General features: G+C 42.2%; 1 protein-coding gene across 1 annotated transcript in view; it reads left to right on the top strand.

The window, feature by feature from the left end:
* LOC145408276 (lactadherin-like) overlaps positions 1-16,211 on the top strand; it is a gene marked incomplete at its 5' end in the record, with an annotated part of 466,139 nt that extends 449,928 nt beyond the window's left edge. Inside the window, 3 exons of the mRNA XM_080279043.1 lie at positions 12,502-12,735; positions 14,865-15,006; positions 16,085-16,211. Coding sequence (XP_080135169.1) covers positions 12,502-12,735; positions 14,865-15,006; positions 16,085-16,211 — 503 coding nt within the window. The remainder of the gene's footprint in view (positions 1-12,501; positions 12,736-14,864; positions 15,007-16,084) is intronic.
* Positions 16,212-24,172: the final 7,961 nt, after the last annotated feature.

The raw sequence follows: 24,172 nt of genomic DNA, 5'->3' as shown, positions 1-24,172 counted from the left end.
CGGGTATGGTGAGGGGGTCCCTGGGACTCGTGGCCAAAGCCATTTTTTTTTTTTTCTTTACCCAGGAACACGGATTTTGAAGTGGTGGAAATTCACTTGGCCCAGGTTGTAAGCAGGGTGAGATCCCCAACAACCTCTCTTCAGGAGATTTTGGGGTCCCGAGAAAAGTGCCCATGAACGATCGTAGTTTTTAACCTGGGAAACGAAATTTTACATAATGATAGACGTCCACATTGACCACGTTTTTTGTAGGGTGAGTCTCCCACTGTCAGTCCCTCACGAAGAAGTGGGCCCAAGAGAGGACAGTGCTTTTTTTTTTTTTTTTTTTTTTTTTTTTTTAATTGGGAACATTAAGCTTTGCACAGTGGTAGAGTTTCCCCGGACCAGAGTTTAGTTACATTGGGACCCACAGGGTCCATCCAAATAGGTTAACTGTTTCACCTAACAATTTTGTAGGGATGGGTGCGGCTATCAATGATGTAATTTATCTTGTTCTATAAACACTCACACTAGTGTGGCTGTGAATTACAAACAAGAAATCTTATGTAGAATGTTAGCTAAAGAAAGTTAATAAATATGGCGCAACGAATCCTAGTCAGCAACCGCACTACTGCCTCTATGCTAATGGTCCTCTGATTCTCTCTGGTACGTCTTTATTTATTCATTGTGCATAGTACGTTTCCCTACTTCATGATTATATTTACCACTGACAAAGTTTGCTTGGAATGGAACGCTATTATATTATGCAGATATAGACTGTCACGAGCCAGGGGCTAGAATGTGCCTCAAGCCCACAAACATACGTTCACTCCATGGCTCATATTTTCGTGGTCCAAGAGTCTCTCTAGAATATCTTTCTTCGCTACTCCTTCTGTACAGCGATCGTTATTATTCCCTTGTATATCATTATTGTATGTTGAAAACTGACATTGGTTGATGTATTCTCGTGGGCTTAGGAGCTTCCCCGACACATCTTTACCAGTTTGTTTCTGATTAAGGACATTAATGTTCTCTTGTACATTATTTAAACGTTTCCAGAGTGGGACGCCTTCATGTGGGGGCACCAATATAACCGCACGAGTCCATTGCCCGGTTATAGAAACATTCCTTGGATCACTTCCTATCCCCTGAGGGAGAATAGGGGACCGGAGAAAGAGGGGAATTTCAGCCTGCAGCCCAGTGGGTTCGCGTTTCATACGAACCTGAGGCTACAAGAAAAGCTGTTACCATGTTATCTCAGCAAACAATGTAAATATGAGATATAAGGATACAAGAGAATACTAAGGAGTACTAGCAATATGCAAAAAGAAAGAAAAAAGGAAAGAAAAACGAAAATCAGGAAGTTCTTCACATTACAACTTTCGACTGATTCTGTGTTGTAACTCTTGTTTCCAGGAAGAACAATAGAGGAAGCTTTGAGTTTTCTTTTTCCTGTCCATCCTACAATAATAAAGCTTACTTACTTCATATAGATGCTTCCCTCACACCAGATACCAGGTTGGCCGTGCGTAATTATAGCCTAAGAAATGCCTGAAGAGTTGCTAATGATGGGAAAATTACAATACGCCAAGCTCTCTCTCTCTCTCTCTCTCTCTCTCTCTCTCTCTCTCTCTCTCTCTCTCTCAGAAACTTGTTTGTATATGACAGTAACTGATGCTTCGTTCAGCCCCTAAGATAGCCAGACATATTAAATCCATGTCATGTGTTACGGTTGTCTCTTAAACTGCTCGTCTCATATTTCATCGTGCTAGTTTCAGCAGTTATCAGACGCTGGTTTCTTTTTGATGCCTAACTTGTTCCCTTTCACCCCCTTATCTCTTATGTCACCGTAACTTGGCAGACTAATGCATCTGAACCTGACCCTACCCAACCATAACCTGCCTTAACCACTTTTTGCCACACCTCTGTATACCCTTTAGCCTGCCCTCTCCCAAAGTTTATCTGACTGTCTATCTGTAGGTTGACGCCTTAATTCCCAGCGGGGTGGCCAGAAACGAATAGCTAACATGTCACACTGTCCTCTTCCATTAAGCTATCCTCTCTCCATGTCATACTTCTAATTCCTGACCTGACATGCCTCTCCACCCCATCCCTCCACCTCAACCATCTCCCCCTTCACCTCATTCCAATACACTTTCCTAGTCTATCTCTCATTCTCTATTCCCTCCACAGCGCATGAAGTAAGATATGATCTATTCACTTTTAGAGTACTCTTTCTACCATTAACCAAATCAAAGGAACCATCTTTACTACATCCACGTCCTCCAAACTTAATGAACCTGCCTAACCTTAACCCCTTCGGTTCGATAACATACTTGTAATTTTATCCCTACTTTTACAAAATACTTTTTCACAGCTTAGGAGGATCCTCCAGTAGTGAAGGCATTAAATAGGATGGTCCGAAATTAGCGCTGTTAGAGACTTACCTGACGGTATCTTATTGTCACGAATTCGCGCGAGTGTATTTATACAAATTCGTGACATTGTACTTTGGCGAGAAAACCACGAACTCTAGTGGAATTCCCACTGGGCATCTCTCAGTTCAACCGTCCTCGTATGCACCTCGATCGGGATGGTTTTCAGAACATTCATCACTGTTTCATAAGTGACCATTCTTATACACGACATTAGTGCTTTCATTGAGTGATTTTATTGAGTGTGTATATCGGTCACCCTCTCTCCGTTGACCGTTGAAGTTAGGCCACGCCTACTTCCGGCAAACACGGCCATCTCTTACCCCCCTTCCCAGTTTGAACTTAGTCAGTTTTGGACCGCCTCGAGAGTAGGATCGTTTGTGCCCAGCATAGAGAGCAGCGTCTCAGTTGCACATCGATTTCCTGGATCTCCACCTAGATGGTGATCAGCGAAGTGAGCTTAGCAGCGATTAGCAGCACTTGGTGTTTCAATACACAGATGCCCAGGCTTTCATAGCTTCAGCCTCGTTCCCTCCACTGACCAGTATTTCCATTCGTTTTTCTAGGCTTAAGTCTGATTAGTGTATTTCCTTTGTTATTTGAATTCATGAGTCCCTCTGTGACCTGAATTCCCCTTTTGAATTCATTTTGAGATTCATATATATATAATGTACATTTATTTTACTGTAATCAATAAATTTACAGTTCTTTTCTTTGAGCTTAATGTAATTAGAATCGTGTTTTATTTCTCCACATTAAGCTTACTTTAGTTTGCTGCTCCTAGCTTGCATAAACTCCTTACATTATTCATACCTGGTATTTAGGCCAGTTCTCTTGTATCAAACTTAAATCCGTTGTGCCAGACAAGAGTTAAGCACTGGCAAGAACCTGTCCATTATTATTATTATTAGTTATTGATTGTCAGGGGTGGAATCACTTTCTCAAGAGGCTAACAGTACTAACAATCAGCATTCGTGAATGATTAGTCTCTGCTGTGTACTATTGAGAAAGCTTATAAAATTCTCGTCCTTAGAGGATCGGCGAAGTAAGCCGGCATAAAGTAAAGCTTACTACTTGATTTTTGCCTGTCAATTCCTTGTTTCTACTTTCGAGCAATATTTGGCATCTCTATTAATTTTCAAATTCACATCCCACCGTGACACTTAAATGTACCGCTGTGACGGCGCAGTCTGCTTGTGTGGGTGTGGACTGTGGATGTTGCCGTGGGGATAGGGAATGAATAAATGGTGCAGAATAGACGGTGTTAACGCTGACTGACCCGTCCCCACGACACACCCGAGAAATTGCCCGGTGGAGTGTAACAGAAGCGTTGTATATAGGCCACCTTGTATAAACCCTCCAGTTCAAGAAGCCTCCCCTGAGCTGAAGGTAACGTTTGGACTCAATAATACTATAAATAAGTGTAGGTCATCGTTGTTCATGAGGCTAATTCTTTATAGTTCTTTGTAGTTATAAGCTGAGTCAGAAACAAAGTAGCCTTTCAATCTATATACTTTTTCTGATTTTTCCATAAGGCATGACAATTTGTCTAAGGTTTTCTGTGTAGACAATTTGTTGTGAGGAGATGTTCTTTCATGGAGGTAATGCCATAATTATTTTCACTGTGCGTGTGTGTGTGTGTGTGTGTGTTCTCTGCGCTTGGATTACCTTTTGTTGTATAATGTGGAAGGTCTTCTCTCAAGGTTTTTTCTGTAGGGGTGATGATTGGGAAGAGTTAACAGGAGAAAATGGATTAAGGAGGGGAGATCAGAGTGCTACATTGCCACCAAATAATGTCACCACTAAGACCATAATATCAACCACAACCACAACGCTGCGCTATCGCCACAACCAAAATCGCGGCACTGCAGTACTGCCATCACCACGCAGTATCACCATCGTCACAACATCCTACCGCCAAAACCACCACCACCACACAGTACCACTCCCACCAGGTCATTACACGACAACCACCACTGTCACCACACAGTACCACTGCTACCATAACACCGCTCCATTACCAGTACCATCACACAATATCACTTCCACGATACTGCACCACCACGACCACACCGAATACTCATAACCCCACCAATACACAACAGCATCATCAACATCACGACATAGCATGACCACCACGACTATCCCCACTACACAGCAGCACTACCACTACGATCACTACGACGACACACCACCACCATTACCACCATCACACTGTAAAAGACGGTGAGAACTGTGACTATGCAGTATAATGTGCTACCTACTAGATTTCTGAATTCCCACTCATACCATTGTCAATACAGTACTCTTAACACATCCTGTACAGTACATGGTGAGAAAGAAAATACTGTTACTATATTTTAGCTTTTCATGTTCGTGGCAGCTCTAATATTCTGTTCAGCTGAGAGCTTATCATAAGACCCTGAGAATGTTAGTATTGTCACTGTTAACATTCACATCGTCGGGACAGCTCTAGTGTTCTCTTTCAGAAAACGTCAGATGATTTTAACCAGTTGAGAGTGTTAATACTATCACTATCAACCCAGCAAGACCTTTTCCTTTGTGATTTATGTAACATTTCTTTTTGATATTCTCATGTCACGCGTGCAAACTACGTCGATAAGAAAGGGATGTACTCTATACAGCAAACAGCAAACTATCAAACTGTCATACAAAGTAAATCGGTAAGGAATAATTGATACGAAAACTCGAATGACAACGGAAATACTGCTCTGGTGTGATAGAGATCTCCAAGGTGCTGGTCAGCATTAACCCTTAACCTCTGACTGCAGTATATAAATTTCACTGAGTCGAATTGGCTGAAATCATGTGACGTTAGGAAAGACAAAGCACGGAGTTTGAAATATACTGGAATAGCGTTGACATACAAATAACTCCCAAGGGACAAATAATGTGGTCTTTGCTGCGATTTAAATCTCGGTGTATTCATCAACATCCCAAGATATTCCAGCCAGTAAGGAATAATGTAAATTGTTATACGTCGCTCAGTATAACGATATAAATCTGGCCGATTGCTTTAGACATTAGCTTCCATTGATCCATCCCTCTTAACTTTCCTTCTTACATGATGAAGCATAGTTTTCCATCTATCTATCTATCTGTCTGTCAATCTATTACTCAAGTAGTTTTATTACTGGTGCGATATTTATTTATTTATTTATTTATTTTTGGGGGGGCACCGATGAAAAAGACATTGCTGAAAAGCGTGCAAAATAGATTAAATGCGAAAGTTCGTCTAAAGTGTCGCTCATTTTGGCTCTATTCAAGCAGGGTAATTTTATCATTATCATATTTTCTTGTTGCCGTCCCTTGCAGTCCACTCCAGCCTCACCACCTCATTCCAGGCGCCTTCTTTGTCGTTCTTTCAAGTCCTTTCTTGGCCTCTTATTAGCATTTCTCTTGACTTTCATTTCGGTCTCCTCTCTTTTCTTATTTTGATTTTCCTCTTCCTTTCATCTGGTCACCTACACCTTAATCTTTTTCTTTTCTCCTTTTCCTTTCTCTCTTTTTCTTCTTTCTTCCTTTTCCTAGTTTCTTCCTCTCCCACATTCCTTTCCCTCCTCTTCTCAGTCATCCTTTTTCCATACCATATTCTAGTTTCTCCTTCCCCCTCATTATCTCATTCCTTCTCCTCTCTCTCTCTTTCTCTCTCCTCCCTTTTCACTTCTCATCTCCCCATTCCTTTATCTAAATCTTTTTTTTCGCCTTTCAGTCATTCCTCCTTTTCTCTGTCTTTCTTCCTCTTTCCTTCGTCTTTCTTCCTATTTCCTTCGTCATTCTTTCTCTTTCCTCCGTCATTCTTCCGCTTTTTATTTTTTCTCTTATCATCTCTCTCTCTCTCTCTCTCTCTCTTGATACATGAGTGCCCCAGTTCTGCCCATGTATCTTTCTTTCATAATACTCATGTTATTTAGGCTCGTATTCTCGACGGGTAAGAAAGCTCCTTAACACCTCTTCCTTAGGGATTTATTTTTGGATATGGTTGGTTAATATCCTTCTGTAGTTGTTTACACAGAGTATGGCAATATTGGAAGGAATAACATACACAGAAGTGGACAGTATGGAGTAAAAAGCAAATTAAATCACATTGGAGAAGGTGTTAGGGAGCTTTCTCAGCAGACGAGAATAGCGGCCTTAGTCTGTACTCACTCCGAGGGTCGCATTTCTCGTCGGCGTAGAAGGCTTATCCTATAATCGTATTCCGCGATTTAGTTTACTTGCTACACCTTCGCACCCTCTGGTACTGGTATATTATTTGTATATTTTTCACATCGTCATAGTTTCCATTAGCATCATGACGATGAATATTCACCTTCATCGTCATCATCAACCTGACTTCTTTTTGCCCGCCTATGAATATTAAGCAGCATATCCCAGTCACCTGTTTGAGCGATGATGCCCATCCAGTGTTTACATTCACTATGATTATCTCTTTTTTGTTCCATTTTGTGCACAAAATGTCATTGAAACCATTGATATTACCAAATAGCAATGCAGGTGCGTAACAAATAGTGCAGTGTGCAATATCAAGTGAAGTGATAGCTTTTTATGTGTGAGATATTGAAATTTGTGACTTGGAAATCATATTTGGCAAGGATGTTTCCCTAGTGAAAGTGTAGTGCTACTGAAGGCACCGAGGGCAATAAAAGGGCCTTTTATATATATATATATATATATATATATAGGTTATATGGCCAGGCGTGGTAGGTGGTGGCGACCATCATCCACTCACTTGATGTAGTGGTGTCTACTTCTTCCTTAGCCTTTATCATTCTTTTTCTGTGCCTGCCCTCCTTTCTTTCTATTTCTCCCATCTTTCCTGTCACTTCTTATTGCTATTCTTTCCTTTACAGGTGGCTTTACACTGAGTGACAAGCCAAATGGTTTCCTGTAAGCCAAGAAACCATTTACAACGCTGGGTGGTAACCATATAACCAAACCATACGTGCTCCCTACGTGTCAAGTGGGTTGGGGGAGGGTTAGTGCCCTTCCCCATAAAACAACTAACTCAAAGTCAAATGGCCACCCCTTACGGGATTATGGCGTCTGGCAATAGATAGATAGATAGATATCCAAGAAAGTGCTGGTAGGAGAGGTGTCATGAAGCCTCCCACCCATATTGGAAGATCCATACCTGCTGAATATTCTTAGCCTTTAGCCTAGCCCCTATTCGTTCCTTGCCTTTCTCAATTTCTACATTTTCTAGCTTCTACTGACTACTGGTTACCTCCACATCACATTCTTAGTCCATAGCATACTCCTACCTTCTCTTTCTCCATTCTTTGTCATTAATTCCTTCCCATTCTGAGCACTAACCCCCAGTGTCTCACCTTCCCTCTCTTCACTTATTCTCCTTAAATCACCCCTACCTTTTCTCCCTAACCCCACTCTTTGCTCTTAACCTACCCCTACCTCCCCTCCCTCCTCTCTCCCTCATCATACATCCTGCTCATCTCCTCCAATCGCGCTCCCCCCTGCCCTCCCTCACCTTTACCCTTAACCCCGACTCAGCCTGCCAATCCTGTCTCCTTCTCCTCACATTAACCCTTCATGAAGAGAGAACCTGTATTTTTACACAGGAATTTCACTAATTAACCCTTCATGTTGAGTTGTGGTTCCTCCCCCTCCCTCTTCCCTGCCTCCTCCCTGAAACCCCTCTCCCTCTCTCCAGTGTTTCCTGTTTTGCCATCCTCTATCCTCATCAGACAGTTCGCGTCCTTCTTATTCATCATCAGAGTTACCGGTAGATCTCTTTTTCTTTCCCTTGTTATTTTTTCCCTTCTATTCCGTCATCTGTGTTACGCTAATGGTAAGTTGTGCCCTCCTCCCACCTCCACTCCCATGTCTACCCTCTCCAGTTTCTATTATTCTCTCATCCGCTTTTTCCTACCTTCAGTTCACTTCCCTCATAACCATCATCATCATCAACTTCGTTTCTGTTAAATTTCATGTTTCTCTCTCTCTCTCTCTCTCTCTCTCTCTCTCTCTTTGCTATAACCATCATTCATTTTTAGCTGCGAGAGCATCTCTTCAAGCGCCTTGTCCGTCTGTTTCTCACTGACGACTTTTAGGCATGAGGTGTTTCGTTCCAATAGAATTTCTCGACGTCCCGTATCACGGCCCTACTGGTCTCGCTTCTGTCTAGTGCTTCTGTATATAGTTTTCATCTCCGTCTCTTTCACCTACACTCTTTCTCGTCTTGCTTCTATTATTAACCCTTTCTGTACTATTGTCTTTTTGGTGCAATTACAGTTTCGATGATACAACAGCTACCCCATTTACGTCACAAAACAGTTATATTTCAGTCAGAATATTCAGGTTCCTTTACATTTAACTTCGCCTATTTATGCCCTGTTTGCGCCCTATTTGCAGGACTTCCCGCTCCCTCCCAAACAGAATAGGGTATTGGTTAAGTTAGCGTTAGGTTTGTTAAGATTAGGTTAAATCCGGCCCGTTAGTTGATTGTCGAAACGAGGCTCGTACATATGGATGATTACCGGTATATGATTAGTTGAATCTTGTTATGCATTTCGTAAAAAATCTCTTGCTGTTTATGGGAACAGATCACACCAAGAGCCACTGATGAAATATATGTTCAGACAGTTATGTGGATGAAACTGCGTTTTCGCTGTCTGTTAACTTGCCATTTCTTGGTGAATGTATGCAATATTTTGAAGACGGTTCGAACTGAGAGTGTTAGTTAGTGATTTCTATTACCAGTTCATTCTTAGAGGCCATTCCTGACGTGAATAATTTCCCTTGGTGTTAGTTTGAGTAGGATGAATTTCTAGAATGAAGGTGTTAAAGGTGAAGTACGGAGATGAATTCGTGCATGGAGTTATTAGTTCTCGAGCAAGTATACATCAACATAAGTCATGTGCTGAAACAGTATGTTTCAACATTACGTATGTCAAAGTTCTCAAAAAAGTAGTTTGTGGCACCCAAACATTAAAAAAGAGTAACTCCTGTGACGCCACAGGAGTAGTAAGACTTTTTATTATTATTATTATTTTTTTTTATAACGAAATTCAAATCCAACTGTTCGCTGACCCAGCCAAGGTGTGGCCTCAGACCCCCACGGACATCAGTTAACTTTTTTATCATTAAACTCCCACTTACCCTTGAACTCCATCCGTCAGAAGGGTGTTACTTTTCCCGAAAACATTAGACTTTATCCTCACATAATCGCCAGTTTAGAAGGGACTGGAAAAGTTCATGAAGTGAAGGAAGGGGTAGTCTGGACCGCATTCTCTCAATTCAACCTGACTTGAATGCCACAAGAACAATGATGTCGTCCAAGGGTAAAGCATTAATTCTACTTAATCAGCTATCATGATCCCATTATCTGCAGTAACTGATAACGGGCTAATTGGGGGCGAAACAAAAACTGGCAAGGCCAGTGTTGCAGATTAAGTTGCCATCTCCTTAATCCTTAGAATGAGAAGCTGGCTATAAAGTGAATAAAAATGGGTTATAACACAAAAACCAGCCAGACAGCCATTGCAGGTTAATATTCGTCAACTCCTATGACTCGGTACAAGCCTAATATGTTTCTCTGACGTGTGCTGAAGTAGAATACCTGAATTGATCCGACAATGAGAGGCTTAATGATGATAGTATTAACACTCCCAGATTCCTGTGCTCATTATCATTAGGATATAATCGTCTTTGTTAGGTCACGCAGAATACAAGAATTATACTGACCATAAGGCATAGCTTAGTGTTAACAGTATTAACACTTGGGCTCCTATGACTCACTTTCAGTTAATTAAAAACGTTTGGCGTTGGTTGGACAAGAATGCTAATTTTTTCTCGACCATGAGGAGCTTAATCTTGGAAATATTAACCTTCAGATGCTTCAATATTCATTCTCAGCTAAGCAAGATCGTCTGGTCCTAGCCGGAATAGAATACTAGATTTTTGTTTGGCATGCATTAATTGTAATATTTCAATTGATTCTGCTAAAAGAGACTACTCGTATGTAAAATGTATTCTTCGTTGGAATATCTGTCTCACATCCCATCAAGTAATTCTGACTGTTCTCACACAGTAGGTTTCTAACTCCTCTCCGATGATGCGTAACTTCAGGTTGTACCTGTTACTTCCGGACGATTTTGTGAACTCTGGAGATTCCATGTTTAGTGACAGGGTTAGAAACAGTTTCCAGTAACCTATTAACAACCTGATCTCTCGCTAAGCTGAATGAACTCATCGGAAATAGGCAAGCATTACATTAAAATGCGTCATCGGATTAAATGAGCTAATGCCTTTAATACACTTTTCAAATTTTGTTTCTGCTGCTGCTAGCCAGTTTGATGATCTTTTAGGAGAGCTGCGTACTAGAGAAGGAGCTGTAGCTAACTGTTTGGCCCCGTCCATACCAACTCGAACGATTACAGTTGGGAGTTCTGCATTACTGCAATCAACAGATGTTCTCCCCCAAACCCGCCCGCGTCCAGTGGGATCAGTTTATGGGTAACAGTGACGGAAAGCTCCCGCCTGCACCAACAAGTATTTGGTATGGACGCAGCCTTCCGGTTCGAAGTGTACCGTACAATTGGCTACATATGAACCTGGGACAAATTCAATGTATAGCAGAGGTCTAGCATTTAGTACACTTGATAACCTTGACATAATCACATGTTTGTAGGTGGCACAGACATTAATGAATGGAGGTGTCAAATATGAGATGAAATGACCATATAATTGTAATAGACGATCGCGGAAATTGTAGGTAGTCTTCCACTTCACACAGACATTGTCCCAGGTTCAAGTGTGTTCAACTGTACATAATAAACTGAATAAAATCACTAGGAGAGTGCAACCATGAAACGAGAGCAACCTATTTTGGCTGAAAGGATTAAGTCTCACCCACCTATGCTCACGCTCAGCCAAGCAAATTAGTATGCCATTAGCAAGAAAAAAAAAAAAACCTAGTGTTTCCCCCTACCGTGAGAGGAGGAATGGTAATGATATTAACACTCAAGTTCCTACGTCCACGCTTCACTAGGAAAAATCGTGTGGCGTTAGTAGGGACAGAATACTAGAATTGCCCCGACAATGAGAGGGTTAATGGTACTAATATTGACATTCTCAGGCTCCTCTGGCCCACTCTCAAAAGAATAAATTCGTCTGGCATTACCTGGAACAAAGTGAAAGAAGACACGGCCATGAGCAGTTCGACAGGGACCTTGACACACATGACTAGATTGAATGGTAAGATCTGACTTCCACGTTTTGTCAAAGGCTCGTGTTCTAGGTAACGACTGGGAATTAGCAAAAGTTGATTACCTGCCTCGATGACCATCGTGCAACCGATAGGAGTGATTTTTTTTTTTCTCTCTCTCTCGCTTCAGGTGCAGCTTAGACTGGTGGATAAAGCTTGTTTTCCCTTTGGCCCTCTTCATTGTTCAGCCAGCAATGTTGTTCGGGATGTGAATGTAAATGTGACTGTTGCCTGTCCTATTTCAGGGAAAGATCGGAACTTGGGAAAAAGTTGATTCTCTGCTCATTATAAACCTTTCCTGGCTTCTCATCCGGGATTTTATGACTTCTCTTTCTTTTCCTCTGAACTGACTCTCCTCACTCCTCTGAAACTCTCTTCCCTCTTCCCTGAAGCCCTTTTTCCATTTTTCTCCGAACCTCTTCTTCCTCTTCTTTGAAAACTTCTCTTCCCTTTCTTCTGAAGCCCTCTCTTCCTTCTCTACCAAGTCTGTCTCTTTCCCACCTCTCTGACAAACCCCTTTCATCCATTCCTGAAAACCTGCTGTCTTCGGAATCGTTGATTAGAAACAATTAATTCATAGTTTTTCTTTTCTGTTTCCAGTAATGATTTTGATGATGTAATTATAACATATGATGCTTTTTTTTTCCTTTTTTTTTGTTCTACTGGTTATAATGCCAGAAGAAGTGATGAGTGAGGGAAAGCATTCCTTTTACCCTTGTCCAGCAAAAGTTGGTTAAGTATAATTTGATTTATCCCAGCAAATAGCCTCGCTGTAGGGCAATGCACCTTCGTATTGCCTATGTATCTCTGTGTACTAACCAACCTCCCGTCTGCTCTCAGTGGAAAACCTGGCGTACGAGGGAAAGACGTGGGTAAACGACAAGCGGCAGGCGTGGTCGGGGCTGGACTACGGTGACTCCTCGCTGGCAGTGGATGGGATGACGGAGACGAATCTAAGAAACTGTGCTGTGGTGGACAACTCCAGGGTGGAAGAACCAGTGTGGATGGTGGATCTGGGCAGGAGGAGGGAGGTGCGGGGAACGGTTATTACCACATGGCAGGGGCGGGGGCAAGGTGAGTGGGGATGGGGGGCAAAAAGAGAGGGGCTGAGAAGGAAGGAAGGAAGGGGGAAAAGGAAGGGGGGACAAGAAAATGAAGTGAGATGGGCAAGGAGGATGCAGATAAGCATAAACGAGTACAAAGGAAAACATAAGGGTTGATGGGAAGGGAGGAGAGAAAAGGGGGGAGGGGGAAAGACGAGAGGGTAAAAGTGGACGGGCAAGGAGGGTACAGTGGCGTATACGAGTAAATGGACCAAAGGAAAACAAGCAGCAACGAACCTGTCGGTCCTTTCGAGGCTGTCTGTTATTGGCATGCTGTAGCTAAGGCAAACAGTCTATGGACTTAAGATAAAGATAGAAAAACGATTAGAGAAGGAGAGGAGGGTGAGGTAGCGATGAGAAGTGAAAGGAGGGTAGATGGAACTGGTCAAGAGGAGTAGAAGAGGAGGTGGAAGGGGAGTTGAGAGGGAGAGGAAAGATGAGTAAAGGGAAGGGAAAAACGGAGTACAAGAAGGGAAAGGAGCAGAGAAGCAAGAGGAAAGGTAGGTAGAGAGAAGGTAAAAGAGGGATAGAGAGGAAGGGGGAAAGTCGGATAGAGGGGTGGGAAGCAATGTGGGTTGGGGGTTGGGGTAAGAGGGGAGGGGATGGTAGAGCAATTAGTGAAGGGGTGAGATGAGTAGAGGGGGAGGGGAGAAAGAAATTGTGAGGTGGGGGGCTGGTTCTCCGCACACAGCAAGGAGGGTGAAAAATGAGGAGGAACGATTTAAAAAAAAAAAAAAAGGCGAAAGGGTTATGCGTGTGTAGGAGAGGAGTAAGAGAAGTTTATGTTAGTTGAGGGAATTAAAGTAAACTGAGGAAGGAAAGAGCATAAATAAGGCGGGAAAATGAACACGGGCAGGAGCTAGATAAATAAGGTGGAAAAGTGAACAGGGGCAGGAGCTAGATGGGTAGGGAAGGGGAAACAGTGAGTAGGAGTGGAGAGATGAGTATGGAAGGGGAAGTAAGTAGGAGACAGGGGAGTAATTAGAGAGAGGGAGGGAGAGCTGTGGCAGGTGAAGTGAGGGGTGCAGGAGAATGAATAAGGTATTGGGAGGAGAGTAAATTTGGTAGCAGATTATTACATTAGATCGAAGATGAATTAAGATAGATAAGCATGGTTTAGAGATGAGTAAAACAGTAGAAGTGCAGGTAAAGGGGATTCATGTAAGAGGATGGTGAATAAGGAAGAAGGTGGGTAGGGCAGGAGGAGGGGGAGTCAGGCAACGGCAGGGTTAGCCCTCACATGGTCGGAGTAACACCAATATTGTACCCCAGATAACGACCAATGATTCAGTTAAGCCGGGAATGGGTCACATAAATCTGAAGTTGCTAATAGTGTAACCTCAATCTTCTTATGGTCGAGACAGCTCTAGTATTCTATTAAAGCAAACGCCAGACTATTTGTTCAGCCAAAAATGAGTCATAGAAGGATAAGAGTGTAAATGATAGGGGCAGGCAGCAGTCTCAGGCCCTCTGGATATCACCTACCGAGCGAAAATTGCAAAGTAGTGGAGGCAACTGTCCGTTACGCTGACGTAGTTAAGTATTAAGAAAAAAGTGGATGTGATGGAGTGTAACATTAAAAGAGGCGAGTGTAACATAGCCTTATATTCTCTTCAGCCTCAGGAGACTCTCTAGCACCTCTTATTTATCAATATACATATTACAGGTTATTACTCACTTGTATGATACGTAGATTTTTACATCGGTACAGACTGTTTATAAAACACTTTGCATATAATCAGCATACAGCACCGCCCCTGAGAGATGTTATATGCTGATGACTTGGTGTTGATTGCGGAGGATGGGAGGGTAACATAGGAAAGACTTAGAAAGTGGGGAGATTGATTGGGGTACAAGGGTTTGATATCGGATCAAGTACATTCTATTTGTTCTTGCTCCTAACAGACAAATATATTTAGTTTATGATATTCCCTGTTCAAAAAGTCTTTCCAAAACTGAATACAATAATCCGGAGGCAGAAACTTTAATTGAACAGTACATCCGTTGGCTGAAGTTTAATTAGTTAGGCATGCTTGACAGAAGAACGATCAAGATACTGTATATATTTAGTGTCTTAACCAGCCGGTATCCCTCCCGCAGACCAGCACACCCTGTACCGCGACTATGTGTTCGGATTGGACCGGCTCACCGTGTACGTGGAGAGGGAGAGGCGGCTGGGGCAGTTCACGGACGAGCATCAGATATGCAGTTCCGTCTCCAGGCTCAACAATGCCATTTTCAGGTGAGAGAGATAGACAATCGAACATATATATATATATATATATATATATATATATATATATATATATAAACAGATAGATAGATAGATAGATAGATATAGATACAGATAGACAGATAGATTGATATAGATATAGATATAGATATTCAGATATAGACAGATAGATAGATAGATATGCAGAGAGAGAGAGAGAGAGACCTGAGAACAATCAGCAAGTATCAAGAGATGAATGTGTAAGAGAAAGGTATCGAGAAGCTAAGGACCAGGATAGCATTAAAGACAGAAAATTGAAAGATTAAAGTCTATACAGCCAAGTGAAAATGAATTTTTAGCTGGAAGTTAAAAAATAATGGGACGGAGAGAACAGAAAGAAGAAACTTAGAAGAAACTAAATGAAGAAGCTGTTGAGAGATACCTCAAATACAGCTGAACACTTTCCTATATTTTGTGTCAGTCTGATGTGGACATAGTTGTAATGATATACAGCCATTATTAATACATCCAATGCAGTATAAAGCTAGTAAAGAGAAATAAGTGATTTGCGTGTGATTGAAAGCGTAAAAAGAAATACTCTGAGATGGATTGTCCATGAGGAGAGTATGGAGAACGAGAGACTGACTAAAAGAATATATCTGAGTGAGGTGGGGGGGAGGGAGACGAGGATGAGAAGAAGGAATGGAGAGATAAAAGAAAGGGGGGGGGACAGATGAGTTTGAGAGATGGCAGTCAAATGGTAAATGACAGGGTGATATGGAGGAGATTTGTTTTCTGCCACCCTTACGGGATGAAGATATTTGGCTATAGATCGGTAGGCAGATAGTTCATAAACCTTAACTTGGTGATTTTCGTCCTCTTGCAGCCTTTTTCCCGGAGCTCAGTGATAAAATAACAATACTACGACCCTGTTTCCTACCATAGCATTTCTTGTTGACTAGTATCCTACTGTTACAGCTCAGCATTTAAAGTTGTGAGACGGGCAATAGTGGGCAAACTTAGGTGGACTGAGTATGAATCATTATCCTGCCATCCTCAGTACCTAACCAATGCAACTGTCTCATCTCTCTGTCTGATGTGTCTGCAGGGAGCATGTGCACGTGGAGTGTCCCCAGCCGCTAGTGGGCCGCTACGTCTACATCAAGGCTTCTGGGGTGGCTAACCGCTGGCACCGCATCTTCTCACTGGTGCTGTGTGAAGTTATGGTGTACTGACCCGGTCTGCCTCGTTCTATCTAGCCAGTACCATGGCTCATCTTCACTCAACATTGCCGCCCCAATTCGCCCTACCGAATGTCTCTTCTCTCTCTCTCGTCCCGCTCCGCCCTACCATACATCTATTTTCTATCCTAGCCTGCCCTAACAAAAATCCTTTCTCTGTCCCGTCCAGCTCCGCCCGACTGCACATCTCTTATCTGCCCCGTTTCGCACCGATCCACCACACATTCCATCTCTGCCCCATACCGCCCCATCCTGCAACACATCTCTAACCCGTCGCACCGTGCCATATTGCATATCACTTCTGTCCCGTTCCACCCCGCTTTACCATACTTTTGCACTCTGTTCCGTCCTTCCTTGCATTACACCACATCCTTACTCTTCCCTGCTCTATATTACCCTACTACATATCCCTACTCTTCCATATGCTATCCCACACAACCAAGTATCCCTACTTTTCCTCACCTTTCCCTGCCTTACCACAAGCATTACTCTCTCCGCCATGCTCCATTCTACTACATATCCCTAATGTGCCCTGTCGCTCTCCACCCTGTTATACATCCCTGCTCCGCCGCTCTCCGCCCTGCACTACCAAACAGCCCTGCATTATCCTGCACCAACCCACACTGCCCCACCACAAAGCATTTCTCTGCCCTGCACAATCTCGGTATATCAACACAGCTCCACACCGCCTGACGAACCATCTTGCTCCACAGCACCGCCTCACAAACTACCACATACCACAACAACAAAATCATCTCGCTGTCCCGCAACATCTACGGGCCATTCTCCTTGGTATAACAGGACCTCACTTTTATCGATATGTTCGGCGTATTACATCTTATTATACGTTTCTGTGTTACTTTTATCTTGCTATAACAGACAAGGTTTGCATAAATATCGCACATAAAAAAATTAAGACGTGCCAGAAAGCGTTCTAATGCTACGACAGTACGACTCCATTTCTAGACCCGACCCAACCAGAACAACACAGATTTTATGTCATCTGTTCACATCTTTTATAGCCACTCAGCCCTTCCCTACCCTATTCATTGCAAATTGTGAACTCTTCATCCCAGAGCTTTCATTTCCAAAATATTTCATTCTTCTGAACTTACAGCGTATCTCACACACACACACACACACACACACACACACACACACACACACACACACACACACACACACACACACACACACACACACACACACACACACACACACACACACACACACACACACACACACACACACACACACACACACACACACACACACACACACACACACACACACACACACACACACACACACACACACACACACACACACACACACACACACACACACACACACACACACACACACACACACACACACACACACACACACACACACACACACACACACACACACACACACACACACACACACACACACACACACACACACACACACACACACACACACACACACACACACACACACACACACACACACACACACACACACACACACACACACACACACACACACACACACACACACACACACACACACACACACACACACACACACACACACACACACACACACACACACACACACACACACACACACACACACACACACACACACACACACACACACACACACACACACACACACACACACACACACACACACACACACACACACACACACACACACACACACACACACACACACACACACACACACACACACACACACACACACACACACACACACACACACACACACACACACACACACACACACACACACACACACACACACACACACACACACACACACACACACACACACACACACACACACACACACACACACACACACACACACACACACACACACACACACACACACACACACACACACAACTCTGTTTCATCCCACCCCAACCAGGTTCCCCTTCTTACTCCCTCATTCTACTCAGACCTGCCCCATCTAGCATTCTGCTCTGTTCTTTCGCTTGGGCAAACAACACACAACAGTGTTCGTAAGCAGTGTTCAGAAAAAAAAAAATCAGTGTTATTTAAACCGCATTACTGGCCACACAAATACCCAGGAATAGTGATGCTGCAGAGGTATGGGGCTCCTGTAGTCCGTTGTAATACATGTGTCATTTCCACAAACAACCTGTGAACTTGAAACCTAACAGTTGAACTCATGATTAATCATCAGATACTGCAATAAATTCACTGCGACACTCTGAAACTTTTTATCACTCGTCTATTGCCGGATTTAAACTGAGTTACGAGTAGTCGCCGAAACTCATGGGTAACTAAGTCACTTTCTTCAAAATGTGACTACTAGTAAAACACAACTATAATAGCTACTGTATCCATAACAGTACCATAGAACCAGTGGCCAGTAATGCAAACTGTACACTATAATTATAAACAAGTCTTACTTGGCTCATCTTTTCACACAATGGCAATGTTAACGAACGTTGATCCCAACCATCGCAGCCAATTGTTTGATATAAAACAGAAGTTCTTCTACAATGAATGAAGGCCAGGTGTACCTCCTCGAAGGACAAACATCGTACATCCAAGCTTTATCTGCAGATGTTCTACAGCATCATAATTCTACATTGCTAGCACTGACTCCTTCATAGTGTTACACAGAGGCCGGTGTTCTGGTGCCGGTGTTGCTTCATGTGAGCACTGCCACTGCCCACCTGGCCTGACGCCTTCACTAATTTCATTATTACTTCACTTCACCACCATCATAAACCATACCAGCAACTCCAACTCAAATGTGCGGCCTCCTGAAGACTTCCCTGGTTAAAGCTGTACTGGGAGGACCACCCTACCTTGACTCCTCTGCTGAAATATACATGTGATTTACTATTAGCTCAACTTGATCCTCTCACCCACTTACTGTCGGTTTGTGGATTCGTTGCTCTTTGGATTTTTGTGCACCCGTCATGGCAACGTAATCTTCGGAAGCAAAGTAAATGACATGAGTGAGTACGTAACCTTTCCTTGATTAAAAAAAAAAAAAAATTCTTCACATCCCCACAGAGATTTTCAGCACTTCATGAGGTATTAGCAAGGTTCACAAAGGTTTCAACTGGTCATCAGCTTCGTCCATCGTCCATCATCCGCAATCCACTGCGTCTCATACAGAACTTCAACCGTCAGAATCATGCAGCCATCAGACAAGCTAAACAAGTGACATATACTTGCAGGAATGAGAAGCTTTGTATAATTAAATGGAAGTGACTTAGAGCCAGTGTGAATTGAAGTAAGTGATTGAGGCTCAATGAACAGGAATTTTAGAAGTAATATCGTTTATTGACTTGATGGGTAGCCGAAACTTTGCGACTGGGAGTACAAAGCACCAAGTAAAACAAAGCGAGTCAGTGATTAGACTGATTCTTAGCAATTCTTAAAAATACAACTCATCTAAATATAAGAACGAGGGATGCCGTCTGGCCTTGGCGCAGACTGTCGGTACGCAGAGAAATTTATCGGATGAAAACAGAAGGCAATCCCCTTATTCTCGAGTGTGTCTATAGTTCCTAAGGTAAACAACTGTTGCTTTTATATATACGTATGTATGTGTGTGTTATATGAACCCTTGATCCACCAGATGTTTTCCTTTGCAAAATACAAGCCTATGTTCACTGCCTGGAAAATATAAACAAAACTCCATAGAACTGAAATCTACAGTGAAGAAAAAAAAAATGCATCAAGAGAAGTGGAGTTGCTTTGTCAATCTGTAAACGATGTCGTCCTTTGAAGTTCTAGAAGGATTACATTGTTATGAAGTTGCCAACTGTTAATCATGGCTTATAATCCATACATCAGAGAAGTATATGCATAGAATCATCAAGCGATACTTCAAAATCTGTACATAACATTTTTATCTAACTTTTAAGGCGAGAAAAACATGCGGTAAGAAAAGTTAAAAATAGACTCTTAACTAGTTGTGTTTGTCTTTTTCAGTACTGAGCAACTATGCAAAGTTTCCAAGGGACAAATTACACTAATTGTTAATAATGATATAAACCTGTATTCTCACTACCTCTGTACATATTATTTTTAAAGAAAGTTATAAGATTACTTTTAACTCACATATAAGCAAGTAAGGAATATATATACTTCTAGGCTGTACTGAGGACTGTATATTATCTTTCTGTATTGAGTCTGTCTGCTTCATCTACAAAGCCATCTTCCAATCGATCATTCATGCATATCTTCATACTGTATTTATTAGGTGTGGGATCCTTCACCCCTTCTGTTATTTCCATTTCAGAGAGAGAGAGAGAGAGAGAGAGAGATTTATCTAAGCTGTTGACTGATTATATCTCAGAAGTCGCTTCATTGGTTAACCTCTTAAACCTTGCGACGTCTTTTAACGTTTACTTTTGCTTCCTCCAAAGCAGTGAATTTACCCCAGTAACGACTTATATAAGGGGAAGGGTTTGATACAACCTTCATTAATTTCCTTCTGTTAAAATTTATAGTAATACCTGCAACCCCAGGCTAATCTGAACGGGAACCCGGTGGACTGCAGGCTGAAACTGCCTCCCCTCTTGCAGTCCTCCATTCTCTTTTCAGGGGATAGGGAGAGAACTGAAAGTCGTTTGTATAGCCAGACTGCGGAACCGACCGGTTATATTGGTATATACCGCGAGAAGGCGTCTCTCTCCAGTGCTTCTTTTGATAACATGAGTAAAATGAAAGAATAGCATTCGGGAGCCGAATGCTAATCGCCTACCAGAATACAGTATGCTGTTGGTCAAGTCCAAGATTTTGGCCATATCTTGATACCCTGAAAGTTTCATGCTGATAATTCAGGCCGTTCATGAGACATAATGGTGCCAAAGGCGGGAGATAAAAACTAGTTGACCTTTGGCAACCATTTTGGTAACTTTGACCTTGACCCCGAGTGCACACTTTCGAACTAGGTCAAGATTTGGGCCATATCTCGATACCCTAAAGGTTTCATGTTGATAGCTCAAGCCGTTCTTGAAATAAAGTGGGAACACACACACACACACACACACACACACACACACACACACACACACACACACACACACACACACACACACACACACACACACACACACACACACACACACACACACACACACACACACACACACACACACACACACACTGACAGACACTGACAGACACGCAGAGGGGGGCAAGAACATTAACACCTCGCTTTGTAAAGGCGGACGATAATGAAAAACACGTCATAGGATCAAAGAGATTCATGGGAAAACCTCACGCCTGTAGCACACACCAGAAAATTCATGCTATGATGATTCACTTCCATTTCAGCAAGCAAGACAAACAAGACAAATCCATGGTGACTTCTTCCTGGTCAGTTAAAACTCGTTGAATCGGTTTGCGTATTTAACTGACTTGTTCATGCTAAGCCCAGACAATTTTATCGAAGTTATGACAGGTCTGCTTATTGAAGGGGTTAAGAAAGACTATATCTATCTCTTCTACCTTAGAAGATCTCCTTTATGCTGAATAAAATGACCTAGAGATGGCATGAATAACTAAAAAAGGACGCATTCGTAGTGAAGAAGTTTAAAAATAGTAAATCCCTGATACAATCCGGCGCGACCTAAATTGCTGACTAACTTTTCTGACATCTAGGCTAAGGCGGGATAACTGCGCACTGAATATTCATCAAAGCCCTGCCCAAAGTGGACTCCGGTAGGCGGGCTGGTGATGGCCTAACTTTGGGGGACGATCGTGCGTCAGGATCAGGGACGGTAATTATTATGATGATGATGAGAGATGGTGGGGATCTTGGAACTCGCCTTACTCGTTCTTGTAGATGACAACAGCTATCTTCGTCACCGTCATCATCATCTCCGGCGTCATCATTATCAGTATAATTTTCCTTTTCCGAAACGATCAAAGTTTATTTGACCAATGCGATAGCGAAGTATCTCAGTCTGTGTGATGATGTAATGAAAAATGTTTCCCCAACTGTGTCATACAGGACTGTTATTGTTACTTACACCGTAGCGTAGTATACCCATCGAAAGGAAGTAATGATTCTGGTAGCAGGCTGCCAGCCTCTGATCATACTGTTAGTTTTAACATTTATTCTGGCTCTTCTCGTGGCCAAAGGCAGCTGACTTAAATCCTGAAAAATATGTTAAGATGGTGTTTGGGTGGCACAACACTGCCTGTCTGTAGTTTGTCTTGGCTGATGTTTGTTGTCTCACTCATAATTTGAATTCATCAAAGCTGAATCTGACAAATATATCTTGGAAATTAGTTCGACCGAAGTGTACGGCAAAACGAAAAGGTATGTTCACCTTTGCAATACTGGCTAGTGAAAATATTTAAATATAATATTACTGTACTCACAGTTACCAATTATGTCCTGGCAGGAATGAGTAAATATAATGTCCAGTTTCCAGAAGTCATTAAATGTGAAATATGATATTATGTGATCAGTGAGTCGCAAATTTCAGTTGAATGATGAAGCGACATACTGGGAACGTTGTACTGTAGATAAAGTAAGTGAAGAATATGAGTGATTTCTTATTTCTAGCGTTCGCGCGCGCGTGCGTGCGTGCGTGCGTGCGTGCGTGTGTGTGTGTGTGTGTGTGTGTGTGTGTGTGTGTGTGTGTGTGTGTGTGTGTGTGTGTGTGTGTGTGTGTGTGTGTGTGTGTGTGTTATACGTTGTTGACTGACATGAAATTACATCAACTTTGCGAATATGTTTCTCAGACGAGTATAAAATGGCATTCGTACTCACCTGGTCCACAGCTGATAAAACGATACAAACTGGACCAAATACACAACATCCTCGAGCAATGACTGCTCTTAAGACAAGTATAAGTCCCTAGCGCTTGGGAGAATAAAATTAAACTACGTTTTGGGGCTAAAAGAAGCAACATCCAGACATTTTTGACATACGTCCTGTGTGATGCTAAATCTACAGACGAACGTCCTTCACCACAAGCAAAATTTATATAGTATCAAAATACAATTTCTGTTCTTCACATTTGGTCGACTGGGACGTGTAAGACTGCCGTATGTAACTGTGCGACATTGTGGAGGAGAGTAGGTCTTATAGGAGTTGAGAAGTCAAGTATTTTGTTTATACTAGACCTTTGCACAATTCACTTTCCATAGTAATAAAATTAGTGCTTCATTACATCATAACTCTCTGAATCATCACCATGATCATCTTATTGTCCCAGCTTGTTATTAGTAATGCAAGGTGGGTAAAATCCAGAAAAGGGCAAAGAAAAAAAAAGGCAGAGATATCAACCACCTGAGTGTCCAGTGCAATAGGCCATTTTTTTACACAAACTTTCTAACTTTTCAAGTCTATGAGATGCTCAGCATCACTTCATACTTACTGTAAATGCTTCATTTTATGATGGGGCCTCAAGACATCTTTGTGGTAAAGTTACTCCTTTGATTGTCAAGTTAAAAGAAAGTTTACAACACTTGTCATGTCCATATTCAAACATGTTTCATCCACCTAGTTCCATTTTCCATTTTTTCTCATCGCCCATGCATCATGTCTTTGACATAGCCTGTGTTCAACTAGTTCTCAATTTTCCAACTTTTGCCGATAACTTGGAGCAGACATTTCACCCTTTTGCTCTATATTTTCAGTTTCTATGTTGCAGCTACGACGTGTATGAGAGGTTTAACTTTACATCATCCACATATATCACTTTAAAGCTGCACCATCGCTTGATTAATTATAACTTCATATACTGTATGTGGAGATAAATAATTCCTTTAGGTGATAACACATGGAGAGGCGATGAAGGTTCTTGCACCTAAGATTATATAGAGCAAATCAGCAATACAATTTCAGGTCAAAGAGTGTAATATACCAATGTTAAATAGCAAAGCAATAGCTAGACTAACACTGTATTATAATAGACACACAAAGGCAGC

Source organism: Coenobita brevimanus, chromosome 76 (genome assembly GCF_032717465.1).
Source record: "Coenobita brevimanus isolate Jiangsu-jjx chromosome 76, ASM3271746v2, whole genome shotgun sequence".
NCBI lineage: Eukaryota > Metazoa > Arthropoda > Malacostraca > Decapoda > Coenobitidae > Coenobita > Coenobita brevimanus.
The sequence above is the reverse complement of the archived record's forward strand: the minus strand, read 5'-3'. Positions and strand labels throughout refer to the sequence as shown.